The sequence below is a fragment of the Chelonoidis abingdonii genome, chromosome 2, assembly GCF_003597395.2.
Source record: "Chelonoidis abingdonii isolate Lonesome George chromosome 2, CheloAbing_2.0, whole genome shotgun sequence".
NCBI lineage: Eukaryota > Metazoa > Chordata > Testudines > Testudinidae > Chelonoidis > Chelonoidis abingdonii.
The window spans coordinates 272,239,694-272,261,477 of NC_133770.1; the positions used below are offsets into that span (position 1 = coordinate 272,239,694).

Here is a 21,784-nt window from a genome sequence, read left to right on the forward strand (position 1 = left end):
ATAGCCAATTAATGAATTAACCTCAGAATTAATCCAGTTTCTCTTTATAAATGCTGGTATAGTCCTAGCCTTGCACAACCTCCTCCAGTAAGAGTCCACACCAATCTGGCTGTGCAACAGGAAAGAACTCCTTTCTTGTTAAACCTAATCCTATTAATTTCATAATATCAAGGTTGAAGGACCTCAGAGAGTCATCTAGTTCAAACCCCCTGCTCAAAGTAAGGACCAATCCCCAAACAGATTTTTACCCCAGTCCAAATATCCCCTCAAAAATTGAACTCACCAGCAACACTGGGTTAGTAGGCTAATGCTCAACCACTGAACTATTTCTCCCCACGCCATCATTGGTAAAACCCTAGCTGTATAAGGGAATAAGTAAAAAAACTTTCTCTATCTACATCTCACACATCACTCATATTTAATATACCTCTATCATACCCCCTCTTGCCAAACTGAAACAGCCTAGCCTCTTAAATCTCTCTCATATGGACCCTCTCAGATCCCTAATCATTTATTGCCCTTCTCTAAACCTTTAGTGCTCAGTAAATCTTTTTGAGATGAGGACACCACATCGGTACGCAAGATCAAGAGTGGCTATAATAAGGGCAATAATATGTTCTCTGTCTTATCTCTATCCTCTTTAGTGATTCCTAACATTCTGTTTGCTTTTTGACCAACTCTGCACACTGCGTGGACATCTTCAGAGAATTATCCACAATGACTCCAAGACTTTCCTGATTTGTGTAGCTAATAGCCCACATCGATTAATGGCTATTAGCCACGATGGATAAGGAATGGTGTCCCTAGACTCTGTTTGTTTGTCAGAGGATGGAGATGGATGGCAGGAGAGAGATCACTTGATCATTGCCTGTTAGGTTCACTCTCTCTGGGGCACTGGCATTGGGCACTGACAGTAGACAGGATACTGGGTTAGATGGATCTTTGTTCTGACCCAGTACAGCCGTTCTTATGTTAAAGAAAATAAAACACTTCATTTTCAGCTATTATTTGAAATTAAAAAAATAATAAAATTGAAGGAAATTTCAACATGAAAAGTCATTTTTTAATCAAAAATGGAAACATTTGATTTTAAAAATATCAACATTAAATGTTCTGTATTCATTTTTAGGTTTTTTTTTTTTTTTTAATTTCCATATGAAACCATTCAGTGAATTGAACACAAATTTGTGAAATGTTTTGGTTGACTCAAAAAAAGGTTTCATTCAGAAAGTCCCGCCCAGCTCTAATCATCACCATTAATTAAGCTGAAACCTATCTAACACAATAGGGTCCTTAGTAGTGACACCTCCTCATCAAGTATTGGGAGTGGACTACAACCACCCTGACTAAGTTGGCCTTCAACATTGATTCTCCACTTGTAAGATAACTCCCTTTTCTTCATGTGTCAATATATATTTATGCCTGTATCTGTAATTTTCACTCCATGCATTTGAAGAAGTGGGTTTTGTACCCAAGAAAACTTATACCCTAATAAATATGTTAGGCTTTAAGGTGCCATCAGACTCCTTGTTGTGTTTTTGTGGATACAGACTAAAACGGCAACCTCTCTGATATATAAAATAGAGTCCTAGTTCATGACTGGGGCTCCAAGGCACATAGACTAGCATTAGGATATTTGTAACATAAATAATGATAATATGTTACTTTGAAACTGTTGGCCCTTCCATTTCTCGCTGCCATTCAGTTTAGAACTAATTTCTATGTCTAATTTGTATGTCCTTTCATCAGAAAGTTTCACAGTAATTGAGCCAGAGACTACAATTTCATTGACATATTGAACAGTATACCATTTTCATGTAAAAATTAATTAAACAGTTTTACATGGCATGTTTAGTGAATGGACTGAAAATTCAGTTAGTGCAATATTTTTGTTTATGAAATTAAAAGTAAGGCTTTACAATACTCAAAACACTTGTGTTACAATTCATTACTGGTTTCTGTCATGTGCAAATTATTAGTTCAGGTCTGCTAATAAAGAAGCTCAACCCCTGGGGAAGCTGTAAAATAGTGTGGAAATCATACTTTACAGCACTCCATTAAAATAATTTGCAGCCTGTTCACATGAGCTGATACATCCATGCTACCTGACTTCTTTCCCCTAAGCCCTAATCTTCAAAACTCTTTCTGGATCAGGCAACTCTGTAATGCAAATGAGACCTAAGTGGCTTAGTTACAAATGGCCTAATGAAGACTCTGGCCAGGAAAGGGATGTAGGGGGCAGGCTGAGGTGCTCTGAAAATTTTAGCAGCAAATCACCACATCTGTCTGGAGCCAGTATGTTTTTTTATGAGTGTTTGACCAAGGACAATGACAGACAACCTCATCCATATTTGTGAGCTAATGGTGTACTCTGTGAGCACATGTTGCAATAACTCATGAACCAGTGGCCCTCCAACTATGTTGTTTTAGGATATTTTCACCTAAGCACATATACACAATTCAGCGGGGAAAAAATTAGCAAGAAAAACATCAGACAAGTATGTGGGTATGAATGTACTCCAAACATTTTGCAGTATTAGCCTGTCTTTCTATGTACATGTTTGATTCTAGTGGGAATATCTTGTATTCTAATAATGGTAACTATGACCTGGTCTATACTATAACTTATGGTCAAATTTAGCAGGGTTACCTTGATTTAACCTTGGACCCATCCACACAACGAAGCCCTTTTTTTGACTTAAAGGGCTCTTTAAATCGATTTCTTTACTCCACCTCCGACAAGGGGATTAGCGCTGAAATCAACCTTGCCGGGTCGAATTTCGGAGCTATCTCAGAGTGCTCCATTGTGACCGCTCTGGACAGCGCTCTCAACTCAGATGCACTAGCCAGGTAGACAGGAAAAGGCCCCCGAACTTTTGGATTTAATTTCCTGTTAGGCCAGCATGTTTGCAGAGCATGATGTGCACATTGCTGGGGCACATCGCCCGGCTCGTACTTTGTGAGAAGTCTATGACCATGTCCCTCTTGTCACTGCACTGCCATCGCCTCCTCACCTGGTTTTGCACAAAACAATTGTCTGCCATTGCTCTGACGGAGGGAAGGGTGACTGACGATATGGCTTACAGGGAACTAAAATCAACAAAAGAGGTGGCTTTGCATCAACGAGAAACACAAACAACCATCACCCAAAATGGCCCCCTCAAGGATTGAACTCAAAACACTGAGTTTAGCAGGCCATTGAGTTCACAAAACAAATCAGGTCAATTTCTTGTTTTGATTCATCTATCTTTTACATCTTAGATTGGCAGCAGATGGTGCAGTACAACTGCTAGCCACCATCATCTCCTGGGTGCTCGGCAGAAGATGCTGCATTACAATTGCTTGCATCACCATCTCCTGGCTGCTTGCCAGAAGAATCACTGGCTGAGTCAGTCCCATGTCTGCTTAAGCGCCTCTGACTGATCTCACTGAGGTCAGCTAAAACAGCACCCAGGAATACGACGACAATTGCTACAAATCATAATGCATTTTCTGCTGTCAAAACGCAATGAGCTGCTGCTGTTTAGCAATGCAGTCCCAAGTCTGCCAGCACCCCGGAGTTGTATGGTGATGATGAGCTGAGCGAGCTCCATGCTTGCCGTGGTGTGGCGTCTCCTCAGGCAACCCAGGAAAAAAGGCACGAAACGATTGTCTGCCATTGCTTTCACAGAGGGAGGGAGGGAGAGGGGGGCCTGACAACATATATCCAGAACCACCCACGACAATGGTTTTGCCCCATCAGGCATTGGGATCTCAACCCAGAATCTCAATAGGCAGCAGAGACACTCACAGCTACCCACAGTGCAACGCTCTGGAAGTCGACGCTAGCCTCAATACTGTGGACACACTTTGTGGGGGGACACACAATCGACTGTATAAAAATATTTTCTAAAAAAACAACTTCTATAAATTTGACCTAATTTCGTAGTGTAGACATACCCTATGACTTCTTCACTGAACAAGCTCATAAATAAAAGAGAAGATTCCATCATACCCATCATTTCGCCATGTCCCACAACACAGCACCCTTGTCGCTTGGCTACCATAATAAACCAGCCACCACAGGTGCACTTAGCAAATGCAGCAATGGACCCTGCCACATTTGCCCAAGGTCAGCTGATGAGAAGAGCTACCGTCAATGCGGTGAATGCAGTGCATTTGCATGCACTTACCACTCCATATTGATGCTGATGTGAAAATCACTTATAGTGTCATTGAATGAGACACTTGCTCGTTCTTTCAATTTGCCAGTTAAAGCTCTTTTTTTGCCGTAAAAATTAAATAATTGTTTCTAAATGCATTTGGAGGGGGAGGGGTAGAGTACAAACATCCTACACAACATAGTTAATGTAATTTTGCTCAACACGGGATGACAGGTCATCAGTTTCCCCACTGTCTTTATGGTCTTCCTGACTTCTTTCCCAGGATAAGTCCTAGTTTATTTAGTCACCAAAGCAGGCCTTTCCTGTCACAGAGCCAAATTTTGGATGCACATTAAAAAGCCTGTCCACTGAGGCACTCTGTGGCACTTTCAGGGGACAGACTCCTATATAATGGTGTGGGGAGGTGAGGCACATTGCAGATCTACAATAACCACCATGACTTGCTGGGCCCTGTCCACATGGGACTGTGCTTCAGTGGATTCATTTGCTTGATCTGAAGCTCATCTCTTTGCTGCATGCGGGCCTGCAGAATCTTCCAATATGGCCACTCTACTTCCTAGACAGCCAGTACTGCAGACACAATATGATTGTTCCATTTTTTTCAACCTTTCACTGTTACTCAGAGACCCATTGTATGAATGAGGCCATATTGCCTAGGCCATTAGGAGACTGACTCGGAAGAGCAGAGAGCCTATTCTGGGCATTCTGGTTTTTATTTCCTGTCTTGGTTGTTCATTTATTAAACTGTTGTTACCATTATGCATTGGTTCATGGTGCAAGAGGGCTCTGTGGAATCACAAGACTTGGACATCAATCCAGGACACTCAGATATTTTTGCAATGCCCAATCATTTACACATTTGAGAGGCAAAAAACTAATTAAACATAAGATTAATAATTTATCCTTATATGTAGCTTTTCATCCAATGCTGTTAAAAGATTTTGCTAATATTATGTAAATAAATTTCACAACACCCTGTTAGTTATTTTTGTACAGATGTGGAGACTCAGATAGAGTGTAAGGTCTTATTTGTTAGAGGTACTGAGCACACACTACTCCAACTGCTCAGCAGGTAGCACCTCCGACAATCAACACCCAAGTGCCTTATCCAAATTATTACTATTTATCAGCTGTATTATGATAACAAGAGACTGGTCCCTATTGTGTTAAGCACTGCACAGACACGTGAAGAGAACATAGTCTCTGTCCAAGAAAGCTCACAATCTATATGACAAACAGGAGGCAGTAGAGTAGACAGACAAAACAAACAAACAGGTGAGGGCTTGGTTGAGAGGATGAGCTAATGATAAAATAGAGCTTAGCAGAAATACATCATTATTTGTTTAAACAATGCCAGCTGGGTTCACAGAACAATTCTGTAGCATGGGTATAGAACCCAGGAGGTACTGAACTCCAATCTGTGTTTTTGTTACTAGACTGTGATCCCCTCTTTTGGGGCCTCCTCTTAAATATTAATTTATTTAGAGAGGGACTGGAAAAGATGCAAAAGAAAAAAATATGAAATTGGTTAGTTCTTAACCATCAAGACATATACCTTATTAACTGTCTTATATCATCTTGGACCATCCCCTCATTTTTGGTTGTGTCATATTGCATCATGTCAATGTCGAGTTACATACACTTCGGATCAGGGCTGGTGTCTGTTTTTCAAAGGTTCCCAACACAATTTAGAAGCTCAAAATAATGTAAAACCTATAACAGTGCTGTAAATGTATACACAAGAGGGCTACACGGCTACTTGTTTGCTGAGCTTATTTTTGCTTGATGTTACTTCTTGAAGCCATAGCAGTAGCATGACCTCTCTTGACACAAGTGGGAAATGTTTCTGGTGATCGATCTAATGAAGACTATGCATATTTACTAATCCAGGTAAGGAACTTTAGGACAAAATGTCTTCTGTTACTATATGGTCCATCAGATAGTAAAGTACAATATCCACTGCCATTTTTCTTGTGCTTTTCAGAGCTGTTGAACAAGTGTCATGGGCGGAAAGTGACTAAAAAAATGGCATTATCTGCTCAACAGATCTGTGCCTTCAGTATATTCCTAGACTTCTCTGCTGTATTAACAAGATACGGCCTGAGTTCAGCAGCTGAATCCAGGAAGGCATAGGGTCTACCTGTGCCAATCTAGTTGCAGGCATGAATCTAAAAGGTTACTTCCATTCCCCTACCCTTATATTGCAGCCCAGGGCTGGGACAATATTTAATTACATTTTTGGCCAATTCATTTTGTGAGTCAGTTTGCAAGATCCACTTTGGGATTGACATGTGATGTAGAAGTATCCAAGATTCTCCACCCTGAGGTCCAGTCATAGTCGAGGGCTGAGCTAAGGCAACAGCAGCTGCAAGCAGAAGAAGCATCAGGTAACACTTTAAATTGAATGGGAGCAAATAGAGGCATAAGCTTTCATCACTTTTTGGCTATCCTCTCTCAGTGTGACTGGGACTTGAAGGAATGCTAATAGGCCTTACATCCGGAGGAGACCCATTTGTTCTATAGAAGACATTGACCACTGGCTTTTCAGCAGTGTGGTGGGGCTATGTCTTGCACCTGGCAATGCAAGGAAGTTGCCTAGGTACCCTACAGGGGTGGAGGGAATTAACATGAGTATCTCCTCTAACAGGCTTCTCTTTAGGCTCTATGACTTGTCCTGCTACTTGAGTTCCTCAGCCCCTATGGTTCAAAGGAAAGCACGATGAGTAGAATGTGATTTGTTTAACCAATCACAAGCAACCAATCCAACTGAAAATTCCAAAAACTAATGTGAAAATTATCATACATTTGAGACACCCTAGTACCAAAATCATTTCAAACAATATTTCATTAAACAAAAAGGAAAACTTCCTAAAATGTAAAGTACATTCCACAAACTTACTACAAACAGGAAAATAACCAAGTTACAACACTATATCCATTATGGATATTTCACACAGAGCTACAATGGAGTCAGTAAAGCACTTGAAAAGTTCTAGTTTGGTTCCTGCATTGACAACATTTTTAAGAAAGTTTCAATTTCAGAATGTCTTTATTTTATTACTGATGATGCACACGTCAGAAAAGGAACAGCTTGACTTCAAATTCCAGATTGAGTCTGAAGGGTTTGCTGTCAGGTAACATTTTTACCTTTCAAGATGAGCCAATTTACTTTAGATGTCCCTTGAGAGACATTAAAGAGTGAACCTCACAATGTCATTTTTATAGTCACTTTTTGCTCCTGCTTCTAGTGCATTCAATGACAAAATCCACTTTGATTTCCGTGTGGGTGGAGAGCAGGCTCTTTAAGTTTATTTATACTGCCTGATTCTCCAAAAGGGATAGTAGATGGATATTCTTTGCATTTCATGAACATCATTTCAGATTAAGATTTATCTGTGTTCCATATTTTCGAATGGAAAGGGGGAGATGTCATTCTACAGCAAAATATTTATAGTTTTTTTCCCCCATCTCTCCCTCTAAAAGCCCTCCTAGTTCAATTTAATTAAAAGATGAATGAGCTCTCATTTTCCCACCACAAAATTTCTATTCACTTGTAAAATGTGAGGAAGTACAATATGCATTTTCATGACCTGTGCTACGTAAGTCTGGTGACTGTTCTGGAGAAAAGTAACAGATTTCAATATCCAGGTTAATTTATCCAACAGTTTTCATAAGCACTAAGTTTAATCATCTTTGTTTGTGTTAAGAAAAAAAAGAGATGGTAAAAGTGCATGCTTCTATATGTTTTACAGAAAAGTATTTTTATGATCTGTTCCTTGGACTGAAATGAAAAAAATAATTTTAGTAAATAAAAAGGTTGCATGTCCTGTTATTTTCTGTTTGTGAAAGTAATCTAAATCTTTCAAGTGTATTTGCAAGTGCATGAGAAGGTTGAGAAATTATGATGTATTTGGAGACCCCACAAAAATGCTGAATTTGCTTGACTGATTTGGTTATTTTCTAGACTCTGCAACTGCCAGGGCCAGCTCCAGGCACCAGTAAAGGAAGCAGGTGCTTGGGGAGGCCAATACAAAGAGGCAGCACTCCATCTGGAATTGGGGCAGCACTTCTGGGTATCCGGAGGGAATTCAGCAATGGGTCCCTCAGTCCAGCTCTTCTTCTTTGAGCTGTTGCCGAAGTGCCGCTGAAGAGGAAGAGAGGGAGTAAAGGACCCACCGCCGAAGAAAAGAAGTGGTGCAACTGAGCTGCCACCGAAATGCTGCCAATTTTTTTTTTTTCTCCACTTGGGGTGGCAGAAAAGCTGGAGCCAGCCCTGGCAACTATCATGGACTTTAAATCTCAATTTCTAAAGAGCACACATTCTTAAAAAAGCAATTATCCATTTTTATTTTGTTTACATTGCACTGAAAATTTACATCATACTTTTACAAATCCTTTTTTTTTCATAAAAATATACTTCTTTACAAAAGTGTATGCATTAATATAAGAGGAGTAGCCAGTTGCAGAAGAAACATTTTTAAACGAGATCTCGAATGTACTAACTTTAACATTAATGAATGAATCATAGTTATTGCAGTCATTTGAATAAACAAGAATAAATAACAACTGATGGTAGAAAATAGAAAACAGCATCCTTTCAGTAGAATACAGTTTTTGACAGAATTGTATGAATTTTCAAAACAAAGTGTTGTAAAATGGTTTATAAGAAATTCATCAAACTTTTTAGAAATCCAAGCAGCAATCCTGGGTACAATGATTTTTGGTAGGCACTCTCTATTACAGTAATAAAAAGTTCAGATTTTTCACAGAATTATTAATGCCTGAAAGGGACAGTAACAGATAATTCACACTGGCAAACATACAGCATTTATGAGTCTAAAATTATTTCATGCTATAAAAGGAAGACAATGACCTACAACAAATAAATTACTGGGGTTATCTCTGGATAATTCTGTTATGCAATAACTGTAAAACTAAAGATCCCATTCCATTGTTTGAGAATCAAATGGTTCTGCAATTTTTGAAACCTGCCTTTTTAGGGTGGTGGTATTTGAATCATCTGATGGATTACTCCTAATGAAACCATGGCTTTATTTTTTAAAAACAACACCTTTCTATTGAATTGCTGCAATATATCCAGTTTGGAATAATTATTTTTAGGGGTTGCTTTCCTCACAATATTGACTTGTATACCAAAACAAAGCATTTTCAAATTCTGATTAGGCAAGGTCTGTGGGCCAGATCCAAAGCCCATTTGAAGTCAGTGGAAGTCCTTCTATTAACTTCAATGGTTTTTGAATCATGCTCAGTGTGAGCTTTTTAACACAATGTAGTAGTAGTAAAATAATACTGATAATGTGATACAGTGTAGACAACAGTGGTATGGACGGAGGTGTGGACCTTTATGTCCTTCACATACCAACTTGATTTCTAGTGTTACTGTAAACCATAATTTTCTAAACTGAAAACTTCAAAAAAGGTTCAATTTCTGATGTCTGTAAAAACAGTGTAAGAAGGTCACTCTTCCAAGTGATCTTCAACAGTAAGAAACATTGCTGCATGACAAAACTCAATTCATATGGCGCACCCTCACATCATTCATTGTAAAACTGACGTCTAGTAGCAAAGGTCCACAGCAAGAAAATACATAGAAGCAGAACTTCCCCTGTTACCAGCTGCATGTGTTGCTAATGGGAACAGAGGAAACAAATGTGGAATGTGAAAAACGAAGCAAGACATGAATCAGGAAATTAAATCATAAAATGAGAACTGAAAATTTGACACTTATTCTTTCTTGTGTGGTATAAAAGTAATAAATGGTATGTGAAGGTTTAAGCATATTAAACACTATGCCATTATGTTAGAATATTCACAGGTATGAGAAAAATAAAGGTTTGCTGAACAGTGATGTATGACTGAAATTTGGATAGAGTTCAAATTTGTGAAAATGATGTAGCTCATGACTGTTAAAGAGAAGTCAGTGACCTATTGTCTCCTGTAAGCATAGCTCTTATTTTCTACCCTATATCTTTTTTCAAACCCAGTCCCTTTAGTATAGTTTATAAAGCACAGAAGTACTGATAGTGGATGCTCCTCCAATATATGCAAATACGTTTTATGTTTTAGAATAATCTCCTTTTTTTAAAAAGCAAATAAACTGTGAGTAAGCACTCACGGAGTGCAGCAGATTTTCTGTAAAACTCTCCACGGTAAACATGAAGGACGATTCTGTTCCAGTTTATGAAAAAAAAACCAACACTCTTGTCTATCATCCTCAGGAGAAGGTGATCCAGTAAGTCCTGAAAAGTGTGCTTTAATTTTTTATCAGTGAACTATATGTGCACTGTGTTGTGTTTCAATTTCCAGACTTCTGAAGCCAAAGCGTTACCACATTATACCATTGTGCAGACAGTGTTCAAGTTGGGATCAAATCGTACAGCTTTTCCTTCTACAGACTTTGCATTTGTGTCATACATGGGGTTTTCAAAAGCAGCTTGTCCATTGTTATTTTCATGAACAGAGCATCCTGTATACTGTGTTTTAGGTGCAGTCCTGTTGAAGAAGAAAAAGCACAGTGTATTCACAACTGCAATTTTCTGTGGTGATGGGTGTAATATAAGAACCTCAATAGAATGAACAAATTTCAATTACAAATGTAGAAGCTAAATATTAAATGTTGGAAGCATTCTTTCGCTGTGAAGGATTGCCATATGCGTTACAATAATATTAAAACATGCTTATGAGAATGTTAATTTTAAAGTATCAAATATCTAATGATGCCAGGAAAAAAATGGTAGTAATACTCTAGAACTTGGACCACAATCCCAGAATAACTGAATATTTCTACTAAAATTTGCAGTATTGTCTCAGAAATAACACCACATGCAAATGAATGAAAGGATTCTCTTAGGGTTATTGTTTCTCTCTGGCTGTTTGCAACTCAGTAAAAATATAAAACTCTTTCTATCTGGAAGGATTTCTTTATGACTAGATGGATTAGAAATAGAAATGAAAGCTTAAATTATTCAGAAATTTATGGCTCATCTATATTACAGGTATAAAGGAGTAAGGGAAACTAACATCATTAAAAGTTGCAGTGTGCCCATAACCAAGTTAAGCCAGACAGTTCAAGGCTTTAAAGTCCAACTTTTAAGGCATGTTTAGGTCCTGTGTATACTACAATTTTTATTCATGTCCTGTAGGACCATGTTACAATAGCAGGCCAGCAGACAAGTGCTGGTATGGTGTTCTACCACTTAGTGCCTCCAGCTGCCCCTCACTACCATAGTGCAAGATTATTTCGACTATGAGAAAACAAGATTTACAAATAAAATTAAGGAATGATTCTCAGAGACATAAACAACACTATCAGTGAGCCTTGGATAAGAGTGAATCTCTGAGCAGATGTGGTACTATTGTTAGATAATTGTAGATGAATTACTAATTTCTAATGTGGAACCAATTTCCATAATAAAACCTCTCACTGACATAGGAGTCTTACATATACTTGCAAGCTAATAAACTGTGTGGGTCTTAAGATAAATTACATGAGAAATATGATTCACAATTTTGTACATGTCAAAACAAAATATAGGCAGTCTGCAATAAGGACACACCAACCATGTTTATGGCATTATTCCCCAGATGCCAAAAATTTAAGCTACCCTTGCTCCTCTCATAAAGATAATAATTTATAACAACATTTTAAATAGGTGGGAGTGAAAGTACAGCACTTTACAGTAACCTTACCTATCAAACAGTATGGCAGACCTAAAATGAGGGTAGATTTATTTTCTATGCAGATAAAGGAATTCCAGGGCAGTTTTTAATTTACCTTTTCTAACATATTAAAGTTTAAGGCCACTGAATAGCTTCAAATACATGACAATACAAAGACTCTATATTAAATTTACACTTACCTTTGTTTATAAAGGTAAAACCCAAAACCTGCAAATATAAGGGCAAAGAAAGGCACAAGGATAGCAATGGCCACAGAACTACTATTTGTACCATGTGGTTGATTAGAAGAATTCGAACCTTCAGACATGTTAAGACCTAAAAAGATAAAAACATAACATCTCTCTATTATCTCATATCTCACGATTATCAGTCCCAGATCCTTACAATATCACTGAAAGTGTGTACTTGTGGAGAAATTATAATCATGTTTTGTTTTGCTTGGGGACCTACAGTACAAAATACTAACTAAATAGCTCCTGGAGGGTATTATTTTCCATCTGCATCTGGTGAGCAAAACTCATTTTTTTCCTTTATGATGGAAGGATCTCCTCACTATGATTCATGTCTTTCTCATCTTGAACTTAGATTGCTGTTATGTACCCTTTATGGTGCGACACACTGAGGCCACTTGGAGGCCAAATTTAGCGCAGAAACCTGCACCCTGCTTAATAGGTGAAGTTTTATGTCAGGAGCAACCTACACCAGTGCTCTGGGACCTGCACTTGCTTCTCGTAAATTTACAGATGCAATTCAAGGTGTTGGTGTTAACTTATGAAGATATAAATGGCTTAGACTAGATTATTTCAATATCATTATTCAAATACAATTTATTTGATAGGTTCTGGAAAATCTGGTACTTGAGCAGATAGAAAGCACAATGAAAAAAAAAAGATAACAACAGAGTTTACCAAAGGAATAGCAGTTAACTTGGAGGAAGACAAAATCACCTCAAGAGACAACATGGAAATTCATCCTGTTGACTTCATTATACAAATTTATTTATATATAAAAATGAAAGCAGTAGGTGAGAAGCAAAGAGTAGAGAGCAAATACTGATAGAAAGTAAGAATAAGGCTCTCCTGCACAGAATAGAAATAAGGCAACTGTTAGGTTCCCTATAGTGCCATGTTCATATCCCCTTTTCCAGGAATAAAGAAGGGATTACTAATTCAGTTTACTAAGTAATTTATAGGCTTCAAACTAGAGATGTTAAGAAACAGATTAATTAGTTCAGGTTTATTCAGTGCTTTGAAGTTGTTAAGCAACACATAGATGCTAAATATGATTAGACACCTCAACTAATAGATTAATTACGGGAAAATGTGACTTTTATGAAATTGTTGGCTGGAAAGAGAATAAGCACTGAATTCAACATCTGAAAGAAAACTGTTTATGAACAATAGGTAAATGGATAGGAAATCTGGTTTGGGATAGGAAGCTTTCCTGAAACACTAGAGGGCTCAAAAAATGTTACGCAAATTTCACATCTCTTTCAGTGAAATTTTTACAAGAATGTTTTATATTACATACAGAGGCATAATTTAAAACAATTTTCTTATCAGTCAAGATAAAACTATTTTTGAAGAATGTTAAGCCCCCATCATGATTCTGTTTATTAATCATATACTGAAATGAATTATATTCCTAAATGAATAATCTTGTTATTGTTTTTAGGCAATGAAATCAATTTTGTAAGGGAATCAATTAAAAAAAAACTTTTCAAAGAGTTCCAACAAAGAATATATTGCAGGAATACAAACCTCTGAAAACAAACGAAAGAGAGACAACACACAATTTTTATAAGAAACCACCAAAAACATCTTGTCAAGACATTGTTGATTTTACTCTTTGATTGATTACCCCCAAATACTTTGAAGATGATTTAGGGAAATCAAATTATTTGCATCCTCTTCTCATAAACATATTCTATAAATATTCCATTTAAAGTACTCAAATTACCAAATGCAATGGGAGCCAAATTCAGTCTCCAAGTGTTGCTCTTTAGAATGACTTAGAGCAGTGAAAAGAGAAAACAAGACTGTCTAACATGTCACACATTAATAAATCCTCTGACCACAACTGAGATGTTAAAGAATGTTCTTGTTTTTATTTGGATAATAAGAGTGAGAAGTACCTTGTCCCCAAAAACCAGAAGAATGTGTTTTTGCCTCCAGATAAAATGATCATATCTGAAGAGCACAAGGCTATTTAATTAGGGGTTATAATTCTCAAAGAAACAAATTCCTCTTGTAAATCTGTTATATTGGTCTAAGTGGAACCCCACTGATTGAGAAACCTTAAGAATATTCAAGCTTTTGTGTGAGCAGAAATATTAGTCTTCAAGAGGCAGGATCAGATAATTTATAGTTTACTATTTCTTGTTATCTAATATTTTTTCTTGTTTTATTTGCTTAAGCATGCAAAAAGCAGTAAGATATTTTTAGCAATATTCGATACTGGAAAAAGCAAATAGTGATCAGGTAGTCTGACGTCCAATTGAATCTACAGGACAAACAAAGATGTCCATCCAATTTCCTCTTTGGGGGGAAAAAAACTCCTGTCAACTTCCAAAGAAGTTTTGCCAGTGTAAAATAGCACAAGGACTTCAGTATTTGGCCAACAGTATTTAATAGGTTGAGTGTTCTAGCAAGTATTCACTATAAAAGCTCTATTAATATATAGCACTGACATACATGGACACATATTCTGAAGTATTTACTCTTTATATGATAACCATATAGAACATAATACCCATTATATAAGCATTCTTAGAGAAATATATTAGAAAACAACCAAAATGAACCACTTGCCACAACAGAGTATTATACCTCCCAATTTAACTTTCCCAGTGAACAAAACACCTTTTCTTTAGCACAGCTTTAAAAATGATTCTAGGATACGAACCTCACTATACTCTACACACACCCCAGTACTGAAATATAGGTTCAGGATAGCCCTTTATATGCAATCATTTAATAAAAACAATGCATAATAAAATTCAGAATGAAACAAAACTGAACTAGTTTGACATTAAAATTAACTGAGTACCTAATCTTTGAAGTCCAAATTGTCCATAATCTTTACCCTGGATAAATCCTTGAAAAACATATGTAGCTCCATCAGGTTCAGCAGAAACCTGCAAACAGAAAACACACAGAAGCTCAGAATTAAACTGGGAAAACTTAGTTAGAAATGTGAGAGGTGATTATAATCAGGTTGGAAGTGAAGTGCCTAAGCCAGTCAGTATTCCCCCACAGATACCCTTGTTGTGGAGAGATGTGGATGCGCTGAGCTAGGGGGTCAGGCAGGGGTACTAAAGGGACACCATCAAGCTTAAAAGCGGCACTACTTTTGGAATTCTTTTTAACCTACCTTTGGTACTTGTAACAGCTAGGGCTACTCTTACTGAAAGAGATTAGAGAAAAAAAGTTCTTTTTTTCAGTTTGCTTACTTTATATGTTTGACAGCATTTTGTGTATAGTCAGTCTGCTCCTCTTGTCTGTAATGGATTGTTTAACAGCAAAATGGGAGAGAAATCCCTTTTCAAAATTAGTCAAATGTAATTGTAAAACTCTGAAACTTGCAGAAGGACTCAGGGCCAGGTATGTTAATACCTGACACTATTTTTTGATAGACTAGATTTCAAGTTGATTCTTGAAACTCCTGAAATTGCCATCTCTAACGGCCTCTCAAAGACTATTAGCGTTTTGATATTTTTGGGGAAAAGCACTGCAACACCTAAAAGGCAGATGCTACCATGAATGAAAAAGTTAAGACAGTGAAAGCCACTCTTTCAAAGGTAGAGAGGGAGGGGTAAAAAATGCCCTACATTCAACTGCCAATAACTCTCTTTTGGTCAGTAATCAGTACTCATTGGACTGCATCATTAAATAGCCATAGCGGAGCATATCTATAGTATGAACACAGGGAATTTGCAAGCTTCAGAAATACAAGAAGATATATTTTTGTCAGTCATTTTGTTCTCATCCATCAAGTAGTGTTAAAGAGTGTTCACGGGACAAGTGAACAATTTAACAATGTATTTCAGATTTCAAGAGATACTGTCTTCTTATACCAGTCTATCTGCATCCATACTAGTGGGAATGTACTTTTAATATACCAGTAGAGTTAAAGCAGTTCAACTTCTGTGTTTAGACAAGCCCTTAGGATCTTTGGAAAATCCCAGCCATTTGAATGTCAATACTTCTAGAAATGTTACCAAAGCTGTCATAAACAGATAGCTATGGGTTAATGTTTCTTTCACCTGTAAAGGGTTAACAAAGGCAACCAAACACCTGACCAGAGGACCAATCAGGAAACAAGATTTTTAAAAGCTCATGGAGGAAATGTTTGGGTGTGTGTCCCTTTGTCTGTGTCTCCTGTCTGTCTCTCGGCTATGAGAGGGATCTTTCTATCTTCAAGCTTCTAATCTTCAGTTTCCAAGTTGTGAGTACAAAAGTAGAAAAACAATAGGCTTTTATTGTTTTTTTGTATTTACATGTGTGTAGTTGCTGGGATGTTTAAATTGTATTTCTTTTTGAATAAGGCTGTTTATTCATATTTTTCTTTTAAGCAATTGACCCTGTATATTGTTATCTTGATACAGAGAGCATTTTTATGTCTTTTCTTTCTTTTTATATAAAGCTTTTCTTTTTAAAACCTGTTGGATTTTCTTTTCTAAGTGAGGCTCTAGGGGATAGAAATCCCTGTGCCAGGATTACGGTCTCTCTCAGGGAAAGACTGGGAGGGGGAAAAAGAAGGAGGGGGGAAGGTAAATTGCCCTCTCTGTTTTGTAATTCAAGGAGTTTAAGTACAGTAATCTTCCAGGATAACCCACGGAGGGGAAGCCTGGGGAGGAAGTAAAGAGAAGACAAGGGGAGGGGGGTTATTTCCCTTTGTGGTAAGACTCAGGGCATCTGAGTCTTGGGGTCCCCCCAGGGAAGGTTTTGGGGAGACCAGAGTGAGCCAAACACTGGAAATTTTTGGCTGGTGGCAGCGCTATCAGATCCAAGCTGGTAATTAAGCTTGGAGGTTTCATGCAGGCACCCACATTTTGAACTCTAAGGTTCAGAATTAGGAATTATGCTTATGACAAAAGCACTAGCTAATCAGCTCCTCAACTTCTCCAATTTTGCTTCTAGAAATAAACCAAGCAACATAATTGTGCCCATTGCAGAGAGAGATTAACAGAAGTAGACATTAAAGTGGAAACATTGATCTTAGCTTGATAAAAGCATCTTGCTATGATATTACACTCTAAGAATGAGAAAAGCTCTCAATGTACTGGAATAACATCAAAATAGAAATGAAAGTAACGCTTCCTTTTCAGTGTTTACCACTTTATGAAATAGTTATGCCCACAAAGAAGAGGTTGAAAATCGCTATTTAGTGATAACCACATTTTCCCTAAATAGTCCTGCCTCATCTGCAATCGTACAATGATATTTTTCATTAGAATTACCAAGCAACTTTCATTTGATAAGTTTCTATATTCTTCTGGCCTAATGCACAGACATTATTTTGTATTAAAAACACACTCTCTCTCTCTCTTGCATAAAAATACTCACAAAACCATCCATAGCCCATTTTTCCTCTTTCATCTTGCTCACAGAAGTATGAGATGGCACTTTAATAAGATATATATGGAGCATCAGTCGAGCTTCCTGACTTTTATAAACCCCTGTAGAATATAAAAAAATAGGTGCTTTTTGTTAGTTAAGTGGCAGATAATTGCAATTTTTAAAAATAGTCTAAGATCCCTTAAAGAAGGCAAAACTGTGGAACTGGTCAGAACATTTTTTTCAACAAAATTTTGTTTCAGAGTAATATGCTGTTTTGTTGAACCTGAAATGTTTGGCAGAGATGTACCAGTTTCACAAAACTTTTGCAAAAATTTTTTGTGTCCAAGGAAGGGTGAAACTCCATAGCTACGTGGTTAGTATACCAGCCTGGTATGTAGGAGGCTCCCCTGCTCTGCCTGTTTTGAGGGGATCTAGAATGAAAAAAAATGCTCTGAATCAGGCAGAGCAGGCCTTGAACATGGGTTGTCTCCTACATCCCAGGTTACAGAATGACAGAGACACATCCACACTTCTGTTTCCGCAAATTCTATGTTAAAGGTTTTGGTTTTGTTCCAAAATGAAACAAAAACTATTTTTAAAACCTTGACAGTTGCTGTGAAATGGAAGTGCTGTTCTTTGGTCAGCTCTACAAAACAGCGACTTCATCCAATGGAAAGACTTGGGTATGATCTGTTTTACACTGGAGCAGAATTAATCATTTTCAGACCTGTAGAAGAAATGGTCAGAACCCTGACTATATTTTATGCATAGTAAAGAACTTGGATGAAAATAAAATCTAACAATATAATCACTGGTCCAATCTACCTTTACAAACCTGAAGATGAAGCACAGACACCACAGGAATAGTGTGCAAAATATGATTATGTACACTGAATATTGGTGTCAAACTAAATATTTTGCTGATAATGTTCCCATTTGTCATTTTGTATATGACTTTTTCATTATCCTTCATCACCTATGTTAAATAAGTAGCTATTCAAGTATATCTGAAAAATGCCAGCACCATTAAAACTACTATACCTTATATATTAATACAGCCTCATTTTCAAAGGTGCTGAGCACCCACAACTCCAACTGAAGCCACTCTGAAAATTAGACCCATATATGGCTCTTACTTTGAATTCTTCAGTTTTCTTTAGAAAACAGAAAAATTTTCCCAAGATATTCAAAATCCTGAGGACACAAGAGGCGTATACTTTACATCTTATATCAGGTTACAGTAGTGATATAATATGCATTCAAACCACCTATATTAATGACATTCAGATACTGATTGTTAAAAATCTATTGTCAATGTTCTAAAAAGACTCGACGACCTTTCGAGGTCCCTTCCAGTTCTAGGAGGTAAGTATATCTCCAATTATAAAAGGAGGAATTAAGTGTTAGGTATGGAAAACAAAGCAAAACATTGACAAGGTAGTCAGTGAACAGAAGCCATATTTAAATTATTGTTCAGAAGTTTAACTGTTAGTAATCTGGTCACTATAGGACTCATGCTCCTCTCTCCCCTGCACTGTGATGCAGAGGTGCATCAAACATGCACGAATAGGCTAAGCAGTATGTATGGAAAGAAGAGATGCCTACGCTGGATTTTCTCTCCAACACAAGCTCCTTTGAGTTAACAATGTATATTTGGGTCTCTCCTGGAGTTTCGGAAGCACAGCAAAGGAGCACCCACTCTAGACAGCATGTTCCCTGAGAAAATTTGAGCATTTTAAAAATGAAAAAACAAAGGAAATCATACTGCTCAAAGTCAAAGTTCACTTTTGCTCCATGGTTTCTATGTATCACCCCTCTCTTGAGCCAGTCGTGTTGCCAATATCAGATGTGTGTGTCCAGCTGTAAGTCATGTAGAGCAACAGAAGTTCCATTTGGATTTCTCAAGATATACAGGGTTGGCAATAAGATTTCCTGTGGACTTTGGAACTTGTATGCTTATCAGGCCACACACCCTGTTGATAACAATCTCCCCATCTTTTTCAGTTTTGGAACTCTTAATTTCCTTCTTTAAATTCTTAGTTGTGGACTACAGTTGGCATGTGCAACTGTGTGACTTTATTCCTTTGCACTGGCTACCCAGACTGCAGGCAGGAGCAGAGGAGGAGAGCAACAGCAACCTCTGTGAAGCTACTACATTCGCTCTGCTGCTCAAGTGGGTAGAATGTGTGTGTGTGTGTGTGTGTGTAGCACTGGGTTAGTGGGGAAGGGGCTGGCTCTCTAGGGAGGAGAACTACTGGGATTTTCAGATGATTAAACTGAGTAGGGAGGTGTCTGCTGTATTTTCTGAGAAGGGCGCCTGATGCTCCATTGTATGTGTTGGGCTGGAGATGGGAGGTATTATGGGTTAGGGCTACTGGTACTGTGTGGAGTGAGGAGAAGGTTTGAGTACCAGAGGAGTAAAGGACGGGAAACATGAAGGTGCCACATGGGCTGCATGCGGAGTTCTATGGTGCATGGTAAAAGGGAGGGAGGTGGGTAAGAGGGATGGAGGTGGCTCCATGCTGGGCCTACAGGACCTTCCTGCACACCCTGTGTCAGAGATTTCTGCCTCCCTTTCAATTGTTAGCACAAAAATGTATCTGATGGGGCATTTAACTGCAATGACATTCCCAAAAGCAGCCAGCTGCCACTATATGCGTGAGTGAATTTAGGAGAGAAAACATCTGCCTGGAGACAGACCACAAAGGCCCTGCTAAGGACAGCCCAGATGTGCATGGCAATCGCAAATCCACTAGGGGAAACTGAGAGAGGTTTAAGGCACACTATGCTTATAATATATGTGCATATGTGCAAACTGGCAAAGTATTAAATAAAGTTTACTGGAAGTTGATAGAGAGTTTTAGATCACATTCAAAGGGTTACTACTAATTAATTTTCACTGGGTCAGCATTTCATTTTGATAATTAACACAAAGTATTATCAGCACAGAATTATAATTAATATGAAGGTAGCACAAGCTCAAATGTTGCCAGATCTCTCCTCTCACTGCCAAATAATGACTGCAATCAGGAATATATTAAAAGCTGAAATTAAACTGACAGAGTTGAACAGTATGAATAAATTATCTTCCCTAATAAATTCCTTGAACTATTTTTCTGGAAAACTCTAATGAGGTGTAGGGAGCACATACAGGCTCTACCAAAGAATGGGAAGGAAAACGCTCCATAGAGACAACCAGTGCTGTTCTCTGCTACTTTACACTGGTAGATTGACAGGCACTCCTTGCTCAAAGGCTGATAAGGTCCATTGGCAGCTGGCAATTGATTCCCTGAAGGATAAGACAGTGCTTGAACTGGGCCAGTATAATAATTAATTAAATTGTAGCATTTTGCCCAGCTGAACCTGCCACTTAGGTTCTTCTCTAACTCCTAGGGTAGCCTCAGCAGAGAGCTAGTGAGATGCTTCAGCTCTGTCTGGGAGGGGAAGATGTATACTAAAATCATGTGGTGTGGAGGAACAATGGACAGAGAGAAATGGAGATCTGGGGAAATAAAGTTATGAGGGCAGGTGAGGGGAAAATCTTCATGAGATGGAATGTAGTGCAGGAGAAGAGGGAAGCAAGATAAAACACTGTGGAAAGAACAAAAAACTGGGGCACCTGGGAAAAAGATAGCACCAAAAGAAAGTGAAGGAGCTGAGGATAACCAGAAACATGGATAGAACAAAGAAATTTGTGGGGAGCTGAATATGGGATAAACTAGAACATGGGGGTCTTGAAAAAGGAAGGCCAAAATGCTAGAGTGCTAGATGTGGTCTCAGGAGAACGAGACTCAAAATCAGTTCAGCCACACACTTCATGTCTGACACTGAGAAAGTCATTTAACATCCTCAGTGTCACAGTTTCCCATCTGTAAAATGGGGATAATACTTTACCTCACAAGGGGTTGTGTATGATCCATTAATAATGTGAGGTGCTCAGATAGTATAGTGATGGGGGCCATATAGGTATCTAGATAGATAAAAATGAATTAAAAAAAATAAATGGGGGGACTTGCAAAATCTTCTTTTTATATAAATGAAGGAAGACCAGGTCAACTGAGGCCGGGAAGAGGCTGAATTTTTCAAGCTTCTTGTGACAAGGCATGGAGAGAAGATGTCTTTGTAAATACAAACTAGGTATGCAATTATGTGCCCATTTCTGCATGTTTATCCGTATGCCTATTTAAAAAAATAAAAAATCAGGCCTTTTCATATTGGGCCGGGCCAGGCCAGTTTTGCTATTAATTTTAAAAGAAAAAATAAAACACTTGACGTTCATCCCCTTTGACATATGTTGCCTGTGCTTCTTCCTCGGTACTGGGGAAGGGAAACAGAGCTGATCTTCCACAATATTTTGAG

General features: G+C 38.0%; 1 protein-coding gene across 4 annotated transcripts in view; it reads right to left on the reverse strand.

The window, feature by feature from the left end:
* Positions 1 to 8,508: 8,508 nt before the first annotated feature.
* The window catches only part of CSMD3 (CUB and Sushi multiple domains 3), a 1,318,842-nt gene continuing 1,305,566 nt past the window's right edge, over positions 8,509 to 21,784 (reverse strand). For 2 of the 4 annotated variants that reach the window (XM_075063193.1, XM_075063192.1), the window contains 5 exons: positions 17,432 to 17,544; positions 14,913 to 15,000; positions 12,044 to 12,179; positions 10,523 to 10,676; positions 8,509 to 9,811 (listed from right to left, as the gene is read on the reverse strand). In XM_075063193.1, coding sequence (XP_074919294.1) covers positions 9,719 to 9,811; positions 10,523 to 10,676; positions 12,044 to 12,179; positions 14,913 to 15,000; positions 17,432 to 17,544 — 584 coding nt within the window. In that variant the 3' untranslated portion in view covers positions 8,509 to 9,718. Of the gene's footprint in view, positions 10,677 to 12,043; positions 12,180 to 14,912; positions 15,001 to 17,431; positions 17,545 to 21,784 lie in introns of all 4 variants that reach the window. The other 2 variants (XM_075063195.1, XM_075063194.1) reach the window with 1 other exon arrangement.